The 17,645-nt window shown below is 39.6% G+C and overlaps 1 protein-coding gene across 5 annotated transcripts in view; it reads right to left on the bottom strand.

Moving 5' to 3' along the window:
- exoc6b (exocyst complex component 6B) overlaps positions 1 to 17,645 on the bottom strand; it is a 78,695-nt gene that overhangs the window by 55,157 nt on the left and 5,893 nt on the right. For all 5 annotated transcript variants that reach the window (XM_026298475.1, XM_026298474.1, XM_026298473.1 and 2 more), the window contains exons 2-8: positions 13,839 to 14,004; positions 13,617 to 13,664; positions 13,433 to 13,523; positions 13,114 to 13,159; positions 11,786 to 11,990; positions 3,132 to 3,320; positions 1,051 to 1,119 (exon numbers count right to left, since the gene is read on the bottom strand). In XM_026298475.1, coding sequence (XP_026154260.1) covers positions 1,051 to 1,119; positions 3,132 to 3,320; positions 11,786 to 11,990; positions 13,114 to 13,159; positions 13,433 to 13,523; positions 13,617 to 13,664; positions 13,839 to 14,004 — 814 coding nt within the window. The remainder of the gene's footprint in view (positions 1 to 1,050; positions 1,120 to 3,131; positions 3,321 to 11,785; positions 11,991 to 13,113; positions 13,160 to 13,432; positions 13,524 to 13,616; positions 13,665 to 13,838; positions 14,005 to 17,645) is intronic.

A 17,645-nucleotide genomic window follows, 5' to 3' on the forward strand; every position in this document is an offset into this window, starting at 1 on the left:
GCTCCCTCTCGCCATCGCTCTTTTGCCTGTTCACATTCTCCTTCCTGTCAAAGTTCATGCACTTCCTGTCTCCCTGCCAGAGAACCCCCCCAAGGTGCGCTCACACACACACGCACGCACACACGCATGCACACAACAGCCAAACCTCTGGTTGTGTTGGCCCGGTCACAACCCCTATAGGCCTGCACACACACAGGGACCCCAAATGTGCAAGTAACCCAGCCATGGCCCAGTCAACACCTCCACCCATGTCGCTTTCGTTCTATGTGAGATGAGACACACACATTCTCGTGCTTTCTCACACCCACACACACATACTGCAACAGCCTGATTGGAGTAAAGCCAGGCTCGAGCCAGAGGCCTCATCTTACAGCATCATATACCTCTCTGTATACAACCTTGTGCTAATTCTCCCTTAGGGCTAGACAATGTGATGATATTCTGCACACCATGAAAAGACAGAACTTTGCCAGCTACCCCTCTGATATCTCTTAATGTATTAAAAGTAGTAGTTCATTAAAAGCAATGCTGCACATGTAGCAGGACTGTTTAATGGCAAAACTGGATTCACAGAATAGATAAAATCTATTTCTGTTTGTCAGGTATAAAACACATTTGCTAAAATAAGACAGGTCATTTTATCTTGCACCGCTATTCAACATGTTGATATCATGATGAAATGTTAAATATAACTGTGATAGAACATCTGCCTATGTCCTACAACCCAAAACAAGCTGTTAACAAAAAATAAAACTCATCTATCAGCATCCACCAGCACTTGTTGCTGTATACAGCCCATTTGTACTTGACTAAAAATGAACTAACAATTAGACTTTGGACCTTGTGCTGAAATAATCTTTTGATTAACAGCTACAGGTGAATCCAAAGCAATGTTCAATGCTTAAGTAAGGACGCTTGTGCATGGTGCAGGTGCAAATATTAGAAATGGTTTATAAATCCAGGTCATAAAAAGAGAAAAAGAAGGAGTAAAACCAGCACTGAGAAAAAAAATTTAAAAGAGACAAAAAACAAGGGAGAGGACGAACTCACCAGCACAGTGTAAATATGCAGGCAACGGTAAACTGGAGAGAAATCCACCAAGTCTTGAGCTCCTGGCACCTAAAGAGAAATAACTTGTATAATCATACTGGATACACACCTTCTGAACAAAACACAAAAAGGGGTAATGATTTTATTTAAAATTTTCTGTTCATAATTCTGTTCTCCTATAATCACAGGAAAACAACCCAGTGGCAATTTACCCATTGTAATGCACAAAGAGAAAAACTATGTGCCCTCTTCCCCCATAGAAAGCTGCACTCTGTAAAAATCACTGGAGATGCAGCACAATGATATAACTAATAAAAACAAACAGTCGTAAGACAGAAGGTGCAGGGAGTGGGGGCAGACTAGAGGAAGAGGAGATACAGAAACAGAAAAGATAGATGCAGTTAGTTATGCATTATTTAAAGTTTAGTTTAAAGGTTGAAAATAAATGGAAGCAAGTGGGGAAAAAAGGAAAAAAGTCAGAAGTAGCTGAGGGAGGAATAAGGAAAAGGGCAGGAAAGAGGAAAAGAAGAGATGGCAGTTGAAAAATATGGGAAACTTCAGGAAGACAATAAAACAAGAAAAAACAGACGAAAGAAAGCAAAAAGAGAGAATCAAGAGGTTAAAATTAAAAACAGGAGAAAGTATTAAAGGTAAAAAGAGGAAGAAAAGGACAAGAAAAGGAGCAGATAGGATACAGAGACACAGGGGGCCAACTACAAATGAAGGGGAGGGGAAGAAAGGGAAAGACATGGCAAGAGCAAGGATGGCTTGAGGAAACGGGACGATGGGTGCAACGATGCCAACCATCGGCGCCAACACGGTCGTAACCCTCATGACTGTGGGGTCAGGCCTTTGTTCAAGCCAAGGTCTTTCCGTGAAGAAGGTTGACTCAAGTTTACAGGACGTAAATAAGCCAATGGGACGACAGGGACCTTAAAACAGAATGGTAGCACGGGGGTGATAAGTTCAACTTCATTGTATTTGGCTTCTTTAGTGCTGGGCTGCAAAAGGGAACTTTGATCCCGTGAGGGATGGACTTGAAGAGTTCAATGTCACGATGCTTTGTGTCCATTCTGTAATAACAACAAACCTGCCTTATATCCTCATTTGACTTTTAGCATTAAGTCCGTGAACATGTTATTGATGTACTTAAACAGCCTATTGCTATAATTTATGTGCCAATTGATTTGCAAGATAACCTGATGGACAATAAAAAAGAATCACTGTCACTTCCGAAAGTCTGCTACCACATCTGGGGAAAATCATAATTACGAAATTCCAAATTTAGCAGAAAAATAAACTAAATCTCGATCAAATAACCCAGAGTCAAAACACAAAAGGTCCACATTTCAAGCAAAGCGCCCCTCCTGTTAAAAGTGCCCTTAACCAGGATGCTGAACCCACTGACTAACTGTGGTTCTGATTCAAACAGCCACTGGGAGGCTGATGTGCTGTTTGAATCCTTACAGCTGAGATGTACACACTTCTATAAGTTCTCTGCATAAACAGTAGTGCAGCGCTGCTCCGACACCAGTTCCATGATAAACTTATCTGTTATCGCACTCGTTCTTTTCTTCATTATCTTAAGGAACTGTAGGGGACCTTCTGCTATGTAGTTTTCCATGTGGTCAATGGTGCTGATGGCTGTAAGGCGTCTAACACTATTTTTTTTAATGCCAATAATTGTCCTAACCCCAGATGTACCTACATATGCTGCTGCGAGTGAGAGAGATGTCAAGCACCGAGGCTGAATGAGTATAAATCTCCACATTTTAATAGTGAAATCAACAAGTCTATTACAAGAATGTGCATCGAATGTGCCTGAATGGTCACACACAAACCAGCCATGATAGAGAGTTGGGGGAGGGACAGTCCCTCCCGGAAAACATGGTTGGTTGTTCACATTGAAAGAGAGCTACACAGAGTTACAGTGCTTCTTTCACTTCCGAACAGCTGGCTAATCCTGTGTTTTCCAGAGAAATTGTTTAATATTCCCAATTTCCATCAAATGACATGAAACTTTACAATTTGTTGGACATGTGGCTTAAAGGTGACTGTTTGTGTGGCTGTGGTTTACTCACTTCATCATCCTCCTCCTCATCCTCTACATCCAGAATGCCAGAGTCCTGTTCTGAAACTGGACTGCCACCTTGGGCGTCGCTGTCCGTCACCACCCCAACTGCTGCTGGTGCCTCCTTTCTGCTGCGTCGACTAGATGGGGCCCTGGGCTGTGTAGAGACGGAGCTGTCTAACGAACGCTGTACCTGGGCCTGAAGCACAACACAGAAATATATAAGAAAGACATACAGGTGACATTCAACCTTTGAAACTGATTCATTTGTGGGGTACTTTTTGCAGGTAAGTTACAACCTTTCTACTCAGCTTCCTTCTACTTCAGTCATTTCGTACACTTCCCAGAACCCTTATAAAAACCAGAGGAGGAAGCACAACTTTTTGCATTTAGTTCTTGGCTCAACTTCAGAGCAGAGCAGTGGAAGCTCTTTGATTTCAAAGGTCTGACACCAAAACCAGATGTTTATTGTTAACAGTGATAGACTGCATCCAAAATCTATTTTAGATAAGCTGATGTCCAAGAAAGAACTGAGGAATTATGAGAAATATAAATGAAAGAATCAAATGGTAATTAGATATAGAAGCCGTTTTCAAACAATATATATATGAAAATAACTTATTTCTTAAAGGCATTAATGGCTGACGTTTGATTCCCTTTTTTGAGCCAGTTTTAGGAAAAGGCTAGAAACTGGAATAATATAACAAGGTCACGGGTTAAGACCTGAGTAAGACCTGCCACTCCTTGTCCCGTGAAAATACCCTTGTAAATGACCTATAAAAGTGATTTACCAAAGCGTCTAAGAATACAACAGAGGTGAAACAGCAAGACAGGAAGGGAAGAACAGGAAGGATGAAAGTCAATGAAACCAAAAACAAAGCACATACAATTAGTTCTGAGGACATGACAGCAGAGACAGGGATAGCTTACATTTGATTTATGGCAAAAGTTTAATTTACCTTTTAGTATTTAATTATGAAGTTTTATTTGAAAATTGCACTTAGATAATGTAGCTAATTATCCGATCAGTAAAGTTTCTTCTAAAAAGGTGCGGTAAAGACAGAAGGAAATACAAATGCAGTGTGAATGGAAAGATTTGCCACAGAACAATGCGATACGAACAGTAATATCCGATGCGAACCATGTCCTGTCTATGTCGCTATTTCAGGAAAACATCCCTCGGCAGCATTGCTGCATAAGGAATACTAAAAATAAAATAATCAAAAAGCAGGAAGTATTGGTTAGAAATTAATGGAAGCTTGTATCCACAACAAAAAGAAAACAGAGTCACATTTCTTACAGAAACAGCCAAGGCTATAACCGAATCCTTTTTCTAGGATCATCATCATCTATTCTTGTACACTATAGATGTAATTGTGTCCATAAAGTGTTCAAGTTTGCTGTTTTGCTTTTTAACCAAACCGCTAATATTTGTATATGAATACAGCAATTTCTTGGAAACGCCATTAACTCTTCGAACTCTATTCCCACGCCAGGTCTGCTTCACAACATGGTAACTAATATGTCTGTGGGAAAACATTATGGGGGGAAAACCCCTGTCAGAGCACCTTTCCATCCACACCCAGATCCGCCTCAAGTCCTTTCTAAATTCTATGTGAATGCCACCATTTCCTTTGCTTGCCGGCGCCAGCACGTAGGCTACCATAGATGCTTAAATTGTCAATAAGGATGTCAAGAAATACGTCAGAGGCTTCAAGCACCTCGATTTCAGCCATTAAAGACAACAGTAATGAGAAAAACTGGTGTTCATAGGCGGGTGGATATGCACAAACCAGGAAGAACACAAAATCAGTAATGTTGGAAAAACACAATGCCATCTTTGATCTAATGCCCGCACAAATGCACTCACACATACAGGTCTAATGAGTCATATAAGACAATAATAAAATCAGTGGAAAGTCTCACTACTCTGCATAGAAAGGTTAGGTGGGGGTGAAGGGACACAAATGTGCCAAGCTGTGCCTCTCTTTTCAGGAAAGACGAATAGGTAACAATCTCTAAAAGAATTTTGGCAATTGAGTGTTTTCACAAATTCTTTGACTGTCAATCGACGCTTTAAAATAGCTGAAAGAGTCAAAATACTTTGAAAAAAAGGCACCTGAATAATCTCTGAGAAACGTCATACAACAAAGAAAATGGCACAGACCTCCAAAATGACCAGTGAAGAGTCTCGTTTTCTCTGCGACACTTGTTTCTCTAAATGGCATTCTTTTTCTAATCCTTCAGATAGAAGTTTTCCTTGCCAGAAATTAAAATAACTGGACCTCAAAAACAGCAACACATGAAATAGAGAAATAAGGAGTGAATGACCTAGACAGGCGTCTTTCATACAGTATGCATTGCTGCAGATACAGACGTCAATGCTGACGTCAAATAATTCCACTTAGTGGTTGAATTTGGGTCTTCAGCGTTCTACAACAGGTGTATGAGTGTCTTGAGGCATCCGCTGGCAAAATTTACGCAGGCTCACCACCATTCATTGTCAACCATCACACAATACCAAGTAATGCTGCAAAAAGAAACCTTTTAAACTCTGTCTTTTGTTGCATTTCCTTTCAGAGGTGACATACAGTGGGGAACTCTAAGCTCAAGTGCGGGAATGTGCGTCATCAGTTGTGCAAAATGCCGTAAGAAATGAGGGCAAGTAGAGGAGCAAAACATGGGAAAAAAGCTCAAGATAGATAATCAAGAAGAAAGAAAAAAGGTTGACAAGGACAGACAGAGAGAGGCCACACAGGAAGTGAAAAGAAACCAATGACGAACAGGGAGAGGGATTACAATCACCCAAGAGGATGTGTCAAACTGCAGATGCTAAGGGACAGAAATGGAGCCATACCATAATCCATTTGGTACAAAATGACTTTTAAAATTCTATGACATTACACTGTGGCAGCACCGCAAGACAGTTCTCAGTTCAATATGTGCCATGTGGCTTTGCTGACAAACTTCAAGGTGATTTGCAGTCTTCTATGTGAACTTGCGGCACAAGCATGGAAATTGAGGAAAATTGTAAATGAAAGAGCAAAATTGCAGTGATCCCTTTGTTGACAAGTGGTTTAAACGGATTGTTTATTGTGTGGGAACGTCACAACAATTTGTGAAAAATCTGTGTTCATGCCATTGTCTGAGAAGGAAATCAAGGTTTATGCAGTGACAGTACAGATCATTTGAAGATTTTGAGTGCCTGTGGGCAACAAATGCAATTAACACTACTGTACATCACTGCATAAAGTTAAAAAAAAAAAAATCTGAACAGAAAGAACAAGTCAAGCTAATTTGAGTAACAAACATTTACCAAAATGAAGGTTTTGTATCTAATATAACATGCCACCTCCTGATATAAATGGGGTAAAACATACAGCTGATAAATGTAAAAATCAACCTGAGCTGTACTTAAAATTACAGTGTACAGCTGTATTATGTGTTGTGTAGGAAAAATAAAAATAAATTTGTCAATCTGCATTATAAAATACTCCATATTAAATAACTCCAGTCACAGTCAGGGGCAAAACCAAGATGGACACATGTCTACAACTGATCCCTTTTTGGCCTTGAACCAGAAATATGGTGTCCAATAGTGGCAAACTGTGGGGCAATATTTGGCAGACAACACACACACACACACACACACACACACACACACACACACACACACACACACACACACACACACAATGACTGACACAGCAACCCTGTAACAGTCTATTTTCGTTTTCCCTGTGATGGTTCAATACACTGACCCAGCATGTGCCCGCCGCCACCCTTGCTGCACATGCACACGTGTGTGTGTTCAGTAACAAGATACAGGTAATCAATCTTCTTCCACTTCACACACCCAACAATCTGCTTCCCATTAGTGTGTGTGAGCGTGTGCGTCTGAAAACTACCGAATACACAGCAAAAGTTCCGAACCCGTCCTTTGCTGAAAGCGAATAAAAGAAACTGAGGGGAAAAAAGAGCAAGAGAAGAAAGGAGGTGGATGGAAATATGAGGAGATGGAAAGAGTGAAAGAGAGGAGGACAGACGGGCATCATGAGATGTCAGGAGGGGGAAATATGATGAGACAGAGCAAGAGAGAAAGAGCGAAATGACAAATAATGGTCAAGCTAAGGAAAAAAAAAAAAAGACATTTGGCTCAAGATTCCTCTCCTGTTTCCTTGTTTTAATCCTTTCTCTGTATCTTGTCCAACTCCACTTCTCCTCACTTCTGTGTTTTCATTTGTCTCCTTTTCTCTGCCCATTCTTTTAAAAAAATAATAATTTAGCCAGGGTTGCTTTGAATGGCATGATACATAATCCAGAAAAGCCAGTTTGAATAACAAGCGATGCTTTGAAAGCATAGTTGATGCTAAAACGCTGCAGAGAGATTTTGTTTTTACAATCACATCAATTAATGCCCTCCCATGAAGAACATTTCAGCAAGTGCACCAATACATAATATGTTTAAGTTTAATGGATAAAGCCCTCTAGAGGCTGTAGTTATAAAATATTAAGTGAGGTCATGCTGAGATGGAGCTACAAAGTCCACAGAAGAGGTCAGAATATTTGAAGGGGTCTCCAAAACAGCTGATTTTGTGTTGTTTGTTACTACAAAGTGGTCATTTCAACCCAAACAATGGAATTTGCCTAAATCTAACCAAACCATTACTGTCACATCTTAGAACTGATTTTTTATTTCCATTGATTATTAGTTCCTTCATCTTCTTGCTTGAGATAGTTCCTTATGACTGGTGGGATGTTTGGGGTTATTGTGATGCTGCAGAATGAATTGCGGACTGATCATGAGTCTCTGTGATGGTATTTTTGGGATGGATAGGAATCTAACCATCTAAAGTGCCTAGAACCTGCATGTGATTGCCAGTGTAACCAAACAAAGTCAGAGGGAATAAGCAGAACAGTCAGCTTCAGCTGATCTGTAAGCAACTGTGACAGCAGGTCATTTTTTTATACATCACTGTTGTCCCAGGGCAATCTACAGTATAAATACACCTAGCTGGAAGTTTATTTGGTATATTTCTTGTTTTTTTTTTTTTTTTCCACCCATCTTTCCCTATTCTTCCTCCTCTACGTTTTTCATTATCCTAGTCCACCTCCTTACTCCTGCCTTCCCTCTTTAATTTTATTTTCCACTTCCTTCTACAGTTAATCCTTTATCACTTGTCCATCATCTTCTCTTTTGTCCACTTGTTTCTCTTCTTCCACTTGTCTTCCCCTTTCCGTCCTCTTCCTTCTCTCTTCCTTTCTGTTTCCCCTCTTTCCTCTCTCAAACCTCATTTCTCCATCTTATTGCTTTCTTCTTCTTCACCCTCTTCTCCATCCTTGTCTACACTCATCCCTCTTCCTCCCTCTCTCCTCTCCTTCCTCCTCTATGGGCATGTGGCAGCAGACAATAGCCCCATTGTAAGCCCTCTGCTCTCCTCCCTCCATCCCCTCCTCCTCTTTCCCCAGATCTATTTATTTTCACATCCTTGGTCGAGGGAGCTGTAACAACGGCTGGGTACAGAGAGTTGGAGCTAATTTGGAACAGAGCACACCAGAGAGACACGTTGTCTGAGAGAGAAAGAGATGGAGAGAGAGGAAAAAGCAGAGGCAGAATAAGAAAAAAAATGAGTGAAAGAGGAACAAAGGAGAGGAAGAAAAGAAGAAGAGCTTGTAATTTGTTCGTCCACACATTTCCTTACATGCAACACCTATGAGTGCGAGTGCTCAGAGGCAACATGATACAACAACATAATCCCAGTATCAGTATCAGGTCTGCTGGACCACTGGTTTCCATAATCTCCCTTGTAATTAGTGGTTAGAGGAGTTAGCGGTTAGCTTCTACAGTGACTGCAAGTGGATTTTCTACACCACTGATTCTCTAATTACAGTCCCAGGACCCCCCACATTAAGGGTCACTGAAGGGCTTAGAGTTTGCAGTGATATGTGCAGACCATTTTATCTGCACATAAAGGTCAAATGGAGACAAATCCTTTATTTTGGTATGTAAAGGAGGAGAAGGGCCGCACACGAACTTATGTCTTCTTTATTCAAACAGCATATTGAATTTAAAGCCCAGGGTTTCAACTGCTACCTTCATCAGGGGCTAAACAAGAACAGCAGATTAAAAAAAGCTCTATATACACATTCTCAAACAACATACAATCATTCTATTGGAAAATTACATATCTCAGCAGTCAAACAATAATGAGTATCACCTGCACAGCATTTCTCTCTTAATTTCCTTGCAACGCCATCTGGTGGTTGGTAAAAAAAGGGTTTTTAATTCAATAAGTTGTTGCAGTTCTTCTTCTCCTTTGAGTTCCTGTGTTACAAGCACCAGCATAAGCTTAGAGGGGTTGAGGTCCCTTTTATTTTATGTTTGGATATGTGGAATTGAACCAGCAAATGTCACAAAACTCCTTGTCACAGATGATGATTGCAGTGGAAAGCAGTGTAACACATTATTCCAAAATCTGCGATACCTGTTCCAATGGGATGAGATCTGGCAACTATGAAGGCCAGACCATAATTTTTATTCTCAAACAATCCAGTGCCCCATGACCTCCACTGGTTATGTTTGACTAATTGTATGAATAAGGACCTTCAAACCTCTAGTCAACTACAAATAGCAATGACCAATGAGTTAAGACAAAATTATCCTCTAGTGACATCTAGAGGTCAAAAACAATATAAACTGAATTTCTTTTATTGTTGGATTATCCTTAAGGATGAATAGATTGTGAAGCTTACACTGTACATCTCTGAACACTTAGATGTGTAATATTTCCTTGTTATTTAATGACTTCTCTAAAGAAAGTCCATCCATTCATCCGTCATCTATATCCAGATCCTGCAGAGTCACATCTCATGGCTAATTAAAATAACCAGAGTACAGAGGAAATAAGGGAAAGAGACCAGCTGGAAATGTGGGCAAACAGAGTGGGACCAAGTGAAACAAAGGCACTGGACCAGAATCAAACAGGGATGTTTTTGCAGTTATGAGGTATGGATCATCTTAGTCAAACAGGTCAATGAGATGATTCAGTACAATGTAAAAGTGTAAATCTACAATTAAAGGAGGATCCTGAATTTAAAAAATAAATAAATAAATAAAAATTAGCATATACATAACTCTACAGCCAGTCCATCATTCTCACCCCGTCCCTTCATATTCATGGGACAACATTCCCCAAATATTGAAGGAACATGAATACACTTAAGGCCACACTTTGAGTTATGAATACCACAAGAGATCGAGAACTCAAAACACACAAAAACAGTCATAACTTCCTTGGTCTTGGAAAACAAATAAAACAACGAGAAAAGTGCTGAGAAACTGTTTCTCTGCACGCGTGTGTGTGTGTGTGCGCATGTTCAGTGACATGTCACAGCGTCTCCTGCAGCGCCTACATGCTTGTTTACTGGCAGTGGAACCACAGAGCCACACACACACACACACACACACACACACACACCCTCACCCTCACACACACACACACACACACACACACACACACACACACACACACACACACACACACACACACACACACACACACACACACACACACACACACACACACACACACACACACACACACACACACACACACACAAACAAGCTGCTTCTGATTAAACGAGAAAAAGACATGACGGAGAACAAAACCCAAATGTGGTATGAGGGCAGACAGACAAGCCACTGTTTGGTCCCTATCAGATAAACACGTGCTGATGTTTGCGCGCAGATGTAGCAAAGACAGGATGACTGAAGCAGGTAGTCATATACAGATTAACTGAATTATTATTGTAATATCTCCTATAAGCACTGGTGAATGAGGAATAGAAAAGAAAAGACACTCAAGCAATCACACTACCATTTTCCCAAGCTTATCTATTCTGAATGCAATCTGGAGGTGAGATAGTGGTAGACCATCACAAATGTGTGTAACTGGCTGAATAAAGGTGATTCCTTCCCTTCGAAAGATTTTCACATCACCAGCAAATGCAGGAATGTGTAAAAGTTTGCACAAGGCCACACTTTGAGCTATGGATACCACAAAGAACACAAAACACAATCATGTGAAGTGATATGTGCAGGCTATTTCTGCTGTGTCTAAGGGTCATCAGAAGACAAACTCCTGTACTTTAGTGTGTGTGACTCTTGCAATGAAAGAATTTGTCATTAATACAGGTTAATATTAATACAGGTTAATATTGCAGGTGCATTTGATAGATTGCCATGTTTTTTGTATTTTAACAACTTTGGTGACTTTTCCTGTAGCTCAATCATCAGGTGAATTTAATTTGTCAAACACTGTGGTGTGTGGAGTTCATATGTGCAATAATGATGTCTCCATCACCTTTAGAGGTATTTATGGATTTGTCCTAATTTCCATGTTAGCATTATTATTGTATGCATGCACCTGATTACGGCCTCACAGAGCTGCTAGCATGGCTGTAGACTAAACTTTTATACAAATTTACAGAATTAATTACAAGTCATTTAACTGTGGTGCCAAGGTTTTACACCTTCAGTCTTCCCAAATCAGCCAACAGAGTAAAGAATTACTGAACAAGCAAATGCATTAACCTCAGTAAAATATGGAAAATTGTTTCAATGCCATATGTTCACTTACTCTGCTTGTAAGAGGTGTTTTGTACCTGTTTAATGGCGGTCTCTCCTATCTTGTCAGAGTGTTTCCGGATGCTCTCCAGGAAGTCTCTCAGCTGCATCATGGCTGTGTCCCGGATCTGTGTCCTTAGTTTGGGGATGTTTTCTGCCATGATAGAGCAGAAGCGGTACTGACCCGCCCTCGGAAGACACGTCTGTTCCAGCTGTTCCAAGGTCCGCAAAGCAGGGTAATACCTACATTGATACATACATGAATCCTGCATTTGAAAAGGTCTACTTATTTTATTTATTCAATCATGCAGTGCAAGGATTTCTTATGAACTTCATATGAACTTCATATGAACTTGAGGTTAAGATTAAACTTATGCAGATGGTGAGTGAACCTGTCAGTTTTTGGTTTTGGGGAGAGACACTTGCAAACTAACAGACACAAAGCAATAAAGCATTGTCCTGGCAGACTGATGCATGACTAAAAACAAGCAGAAACATATAAACACATCTACAAGCGCACACAAAGAGAGATAAATACACTCAGATATACTTCAGGGAGCTTTGGAAATATTATATCCACCAAACATTTCACTCCACTGCATCTCTCACACATTTTCTCTATGAGCAGTTATTGTTGGCTGACCTCTCCCTGCTCTCTGCAAACCCAGCTGCCGCAGCACAGACAGGAATCAAGAAACACACAAACAAAAGGACAAATTTATGACCAACCAGACTCCTGTCTGCAGGTCAGGCTGAGGGCAGGAAGGCAAAAAGACCTAATCTTATTCCAAGCACTCTGGCTCCATCATGTGGCAGCAACGCCACAAAAATCTAAATGGTTAAAGTGCACCATTCACTTATACAGTGAGTATTCAAATGCATATAAAGAAGCATTTTTGTGACATCCCAGGACACAAATTAATGAAATCAGATCACAGAAACTTTTGTTGCCTATCAAACAGCACAACATTTCACAATGACCCTGTTGTGTTATGCTTCACTGCAAAGATCAACATGTAAATTTTAATTTTCCATATTTCTCCATATCTCCATTTGTACACTGCTTTCTACTGTACTAGTGTGCTGGTTTCTTCTACATCATGCAGTATCCAGTACTAGTCTTTCTAAGCAGGGGTCAGCACTCCAAGGATCCTTCTGTCACCTGCTCTACAACAGAATACAAACTGGACTCCCAAAAAACCTGAATGTGCAAAGCCCCAGTATTCACACTTGTTGCTAAAAAAGTAAGTAAATGTGTTTGACAGTCCATTCCTCAAAACATATAACCCTTTAACTGCTGAAAATGACAGTTACATGCATAGAGGATGATAGTCTCAATCCTGAAAAAACGGAATCAGTGACATACCTTTTGGCCCTCATCTGCTCCTGAAGTCTGCTGTACATCTCCAAGACTAGTTGAAACAAAAAGAGACAAAGCAAAAGGACATAAATGGGGCTGAGAAAAGGTCTTATAAGCTGTAGTAAAGCACAGCTAGAGGTACAAAAAAATATATATCTTTTATACATTATATTTTATATATATATATATATATATATATTGTTTTCCCAGTTTAACTCAGGGATTTAACTAAAGATTTTCTGAGACAAGTGTTGAGTTAATTTACTCCCTACAAAAGTTCATTGAAGGAAATTAACATTATTCCACTCAGGATGGGTTTGTTTACCAGGTAGGCAGTGTGTCAGTTTGTCTATGGTGGTAGCAATGTTTCTCTGTTGAATTCGACACCGTTTCAGCTCCTCCATGGAGCTGATGAGCTGATGAGGTGGAAAAAAAACATAAATATATTAAAAAACTCCAAATTTAATGCTGATTGGACAGTTTTGATATTTATGAACGTGTCAACTTACCCCTTTGCCATCCTGCTGTAGACGGCTGTTGGTCTCATTCACTTGACTCTGTGAGGAAAAACAACCAAATGAGAGAAAAATATGAAAAAATATCCTTCAAGGTCTACTGTCTTCTGTGGCCCAGCATTTATCCTTGCACATAAAACTCAAAACATCAATTTGTTTGTAATTATTGGAATCTGTCAATGCCTCTGATACACAATCTTTTCCATCTCTCCTTACCTTCAGTTTCTGTGCCTCTCCTCGTACTTTGAGCAGCTCAGTGATGGAGTCGACAAATCCCTGAAAGTGATGGTTGCACATCTTCTCAATTTCTCTGTCATGGTTCCGGATCCGCACGTCCAGCTTCTCCATGAACAGGCCATGCTCCTGGCCATCGTAAACAGACCTGACGAAAAAGAAATAGAAGACAACAGGTAAGAAGGGGTGAAACCATAAACACTCTGGTTAATGTTAATAGACAAACTCTACCTCTTATACACCTATTTAAGGCTTGAGGTATCACCTCTAATCTTACCCAAGCATGTCTATGAAATAGCCACTGGATAATCAACACATCTCATAAGACTCATGAGAAAATAAAAATTATTAATTTTTAAATTAATTAATTATTAATTTATATACAGATCAAAAAGACAGAGAGGAATGAAGAGATGGTGAGAGGAGATGAAGCAGCAGCCAGAGAAAGCCGGAAAAACAGGTTATCATTTTTTAAATCAGAGCTATACATTATTGTCTTACTCATGAAATGCTCTGCAAGAAAAAGAGAAAGGAACAAAGGGACTGAAAGTGAGAGGTGAAGTGGTGCATCGAATTGTGAAACATCTACAACATGCTCCATTAGGGGGTGTTATTGCACTGACATCCACAAACACCCTGCTACCTATTCCCATACTTTCACAGCTGGGAGCTGCTACCAAAAGTCAGCTGGTTTTAGTATGCATACTGCTTTCTGTAAGTGTATAGAACAATCTTCACCATTCCCATACCCAAACCTGAGTGACTCATTTATTCTTATATTTGCATATCCTTTTTTGAAATCTGAACCAGCATGTCTAATTCTGAACATGATTTTCTAATGTCTAGGCTGCCAGTAGTTATTTGGAAATCAAAGCATGACTCAGAATGAGAGACTTCATCAGCATTTTTCCAACCTACAGGGTGAAGTGCAGGGTAAAAGTAACTCAAGTAACTCACGTCAGCTTACATTGTAAAACAGCCACAAGATACACCAAGAGCTCAATGAAACAGTGTAAACTCTAGATGTCATTATATTGTCACATTTACCAATAAATAAATTCAAGTATTTTATTAGTATATAAAAATTTCTTTGTCCTACTGTCTTATGTTTATGTGTCTATATTAATAACAGTAATGGCCTGACTGGTAAAATGTCATTGGTTGTAGTAGCCATTCTAAATACCACGCTTTCTGACCCACTTAATGAAATTTTTGACAAGAGTACATTTAGACTGGGAACAGATTCACTAATTGAATAAGTTGAGAGACTGCCCTATTTGTTAAAGTCTCTAGGACTAAAATAGCTTTCTGAGTTGGTTCAACACTGACTGAAATACAGATTAGATGTGTAAGAGTTGTAGACAGTTGCAGTTCATTCCTAAGAATACATAACCTATGGTGCTAGAAAAGAAAAAGGGTTGGTCTAAGTTTCTGAAACATTTGGGAAAACGAGCAAAGAAAATAACCCCCATCTTCTCAAAAGCAGATATGTCTTTGTTGATAAAATCTGGGTCTAGAAAAATATGTTCATGGATTTTTATTTAGAATTTCTGACTTTTTTTTAAAAAAAAAGTCCAAAATACCACAAAACTGAATTTAAGCATTAATATGTTCCCTTTTTAACAACTGGCTGAAAAGTCAAATGTGTGCGCATGTGTGTATGTGCCTTTTCTGAAATAATGATCCCAGTTCTTCCTTTGTTCTTCCCCGTCCAAAAACAGCACTCACACGCACACGCACGCACACACACACACCTGTATGTGACTTGAATTTTCCTCCCCTTCCTCCTGTTGACAAGGAAATGCCCGGACTGTACAATAGAGAGCAGGTCTGACGCCATAAAGTGCTTTGTTTAAATACACACAAACACACAGCCGCCATAGTGTGTGTTAACATTAAAACAATAAATTCATAGACAAAAAAAAATGTCTCAAAGAAATACAATATAATTCAGTATGATAATGTTTTCCAGTATGTTCAGAAAGGTCCATATTCTGTACAATTGCTGCTTTCACCAAAAACTGACCTGTGTAAAGTCAATGACTGATAATGTAAATACATAAATGAAAGAATAAATCACAGAGTTAAAGTATGAATGACTGCATTTATAAATAAGCGAGTATATGAATTAATGTTTTCTCATGGACCAGTGTATAAGTGAACAGCCCTCGCATATGCCAAATTAGCATGTATATTAGCAGCGACTGGCTTCAGTTTAATATACTGCACACGTTTCTCTGGCCCCACAGTGCCTGGTACTGTCTGCCACTGAGAGAAGAAAGGAGGAGCATGCTCTAGTTGCTGTGCTGCTTTGTACAGGTCTGTTTCTAACTACAGTAGATCAAACATAACACAAAGTGCAAGTGAGCTATGTAACTGTAATCAGTGCTGGTATTTCCCAACCTGGTAGAGGTGGGGAGGTCATTTTCTAGATAAATATGAGGGGCAACCACATGATTAGGAAATACAGACAAAATCCATTACAGACCGTTTCTTTAATGATTATTTTTACCTAGTTCTTATTTGCTTGTGCAACACTGGTTTCTTTTGTAATGAAAAATCAGAATACATTATTAATACTTTATTAATCGCTTGCAGGAAACTGTTTTGTTCCCATGCTCCACACAACACCAGTTGTATAAAAAAGGGGAAATGTACATGTAAATGTACTAGATAAATAAAATGCTGAATTCCTAATTAAACATTAAATTCCTCCTTTCAGGCCTCTGGTCTATTGCTTAATTTTAGCAGCTCATAAGAAAAAAGGACTGGAAACAACAAAAATAGATTATATAAAATCAGGAGGTCATATTTTGTGTTGCTTTCTTTTTAATATCAACCTACCCAGGGACTAAAGATGACACCAGCCATCTGGCCAAATCTGACAAACACATGACATTACAAAGCTGCACAAAAGATCAGTGGAGCCTAAAACAGAGAGGCAAAATACAAAAGCTATAGAGGGATGCACACCCAGAAAAATGAGACGTTGGATGACGTTGGATGGCAGGATCACAGGAGAGGAAAGGAACAGGAGAAAAGGTTGCTGAATAGACAAATCTGGGAAACTAAAACATTGAAATCAAGGAGCTTTGATACAAAGATGTTCAAAAAGGCTACTCTCAAATGACAACATTATAAAACAGCTGCCTGTGTGTCTGTATTTTCAACCCCAGGATCTTCTGGAACAAGTTGCTGACTGCTTGACAGCTGGCTAAACACCACCAGCTAAAGACAAACACACCAACCTCAGAGTCAGTATAAATCAATGCTTGTATGTCTTCCCAAATACAGTCTGATGACTCAGTGTGTGGTGTGTGTGTGTGTGTGTGTGTGAGAGAGAGAAAGAGAGAGAGAGAGAGCAAGCTAATAAATTTGAATTAACCCTTCTCCCCCCCCAAACACACACAGTCCTACACAATTTCTCAGGCAATACTAAATGTCTTAAATATCAGGATATTCCAGCTAGAGCTCTTAAAGCCATATGAGCTTTCAAGCCATAAAGAGCCAGCACTTACCACAAACCATTCAGCACTTTAAGATCTCTGTGGGTATGCAAACACAGAAACCATCAGCTGTCAGCACCAGGCCTAAAAGGGTTACAAAAGGTCATTCACCAGAAGTCAGTGAATGGCTTAAAAAAGCTCAAGGAAAACGTCAGCAGACAACAAAGACCCTCCTTAAACACATACAACTATTAAACTCTCTATGACTATTGTTCAACCTGTCCATTAGTAGTAGAAAGAAATTTCACTGTAAACCAAAGTGGTGGACTGACCAAAGATACCA

This window comes from Mastacembelus armatus, chromosome 18 (assembly GCF_900324485.2).
Source record: "Mastacembelus armatus chromosome 18, fMasArm1.2, whole genome shotgun sequence".
NCBI classification, from domain to species: domain Eukaryota; kingdom Metazoa; phylum Chordata; class Actinopteri; order Synbranchiformes; family Mastacembelidae; genus Mastacembelus; species Mastacembelus armatus.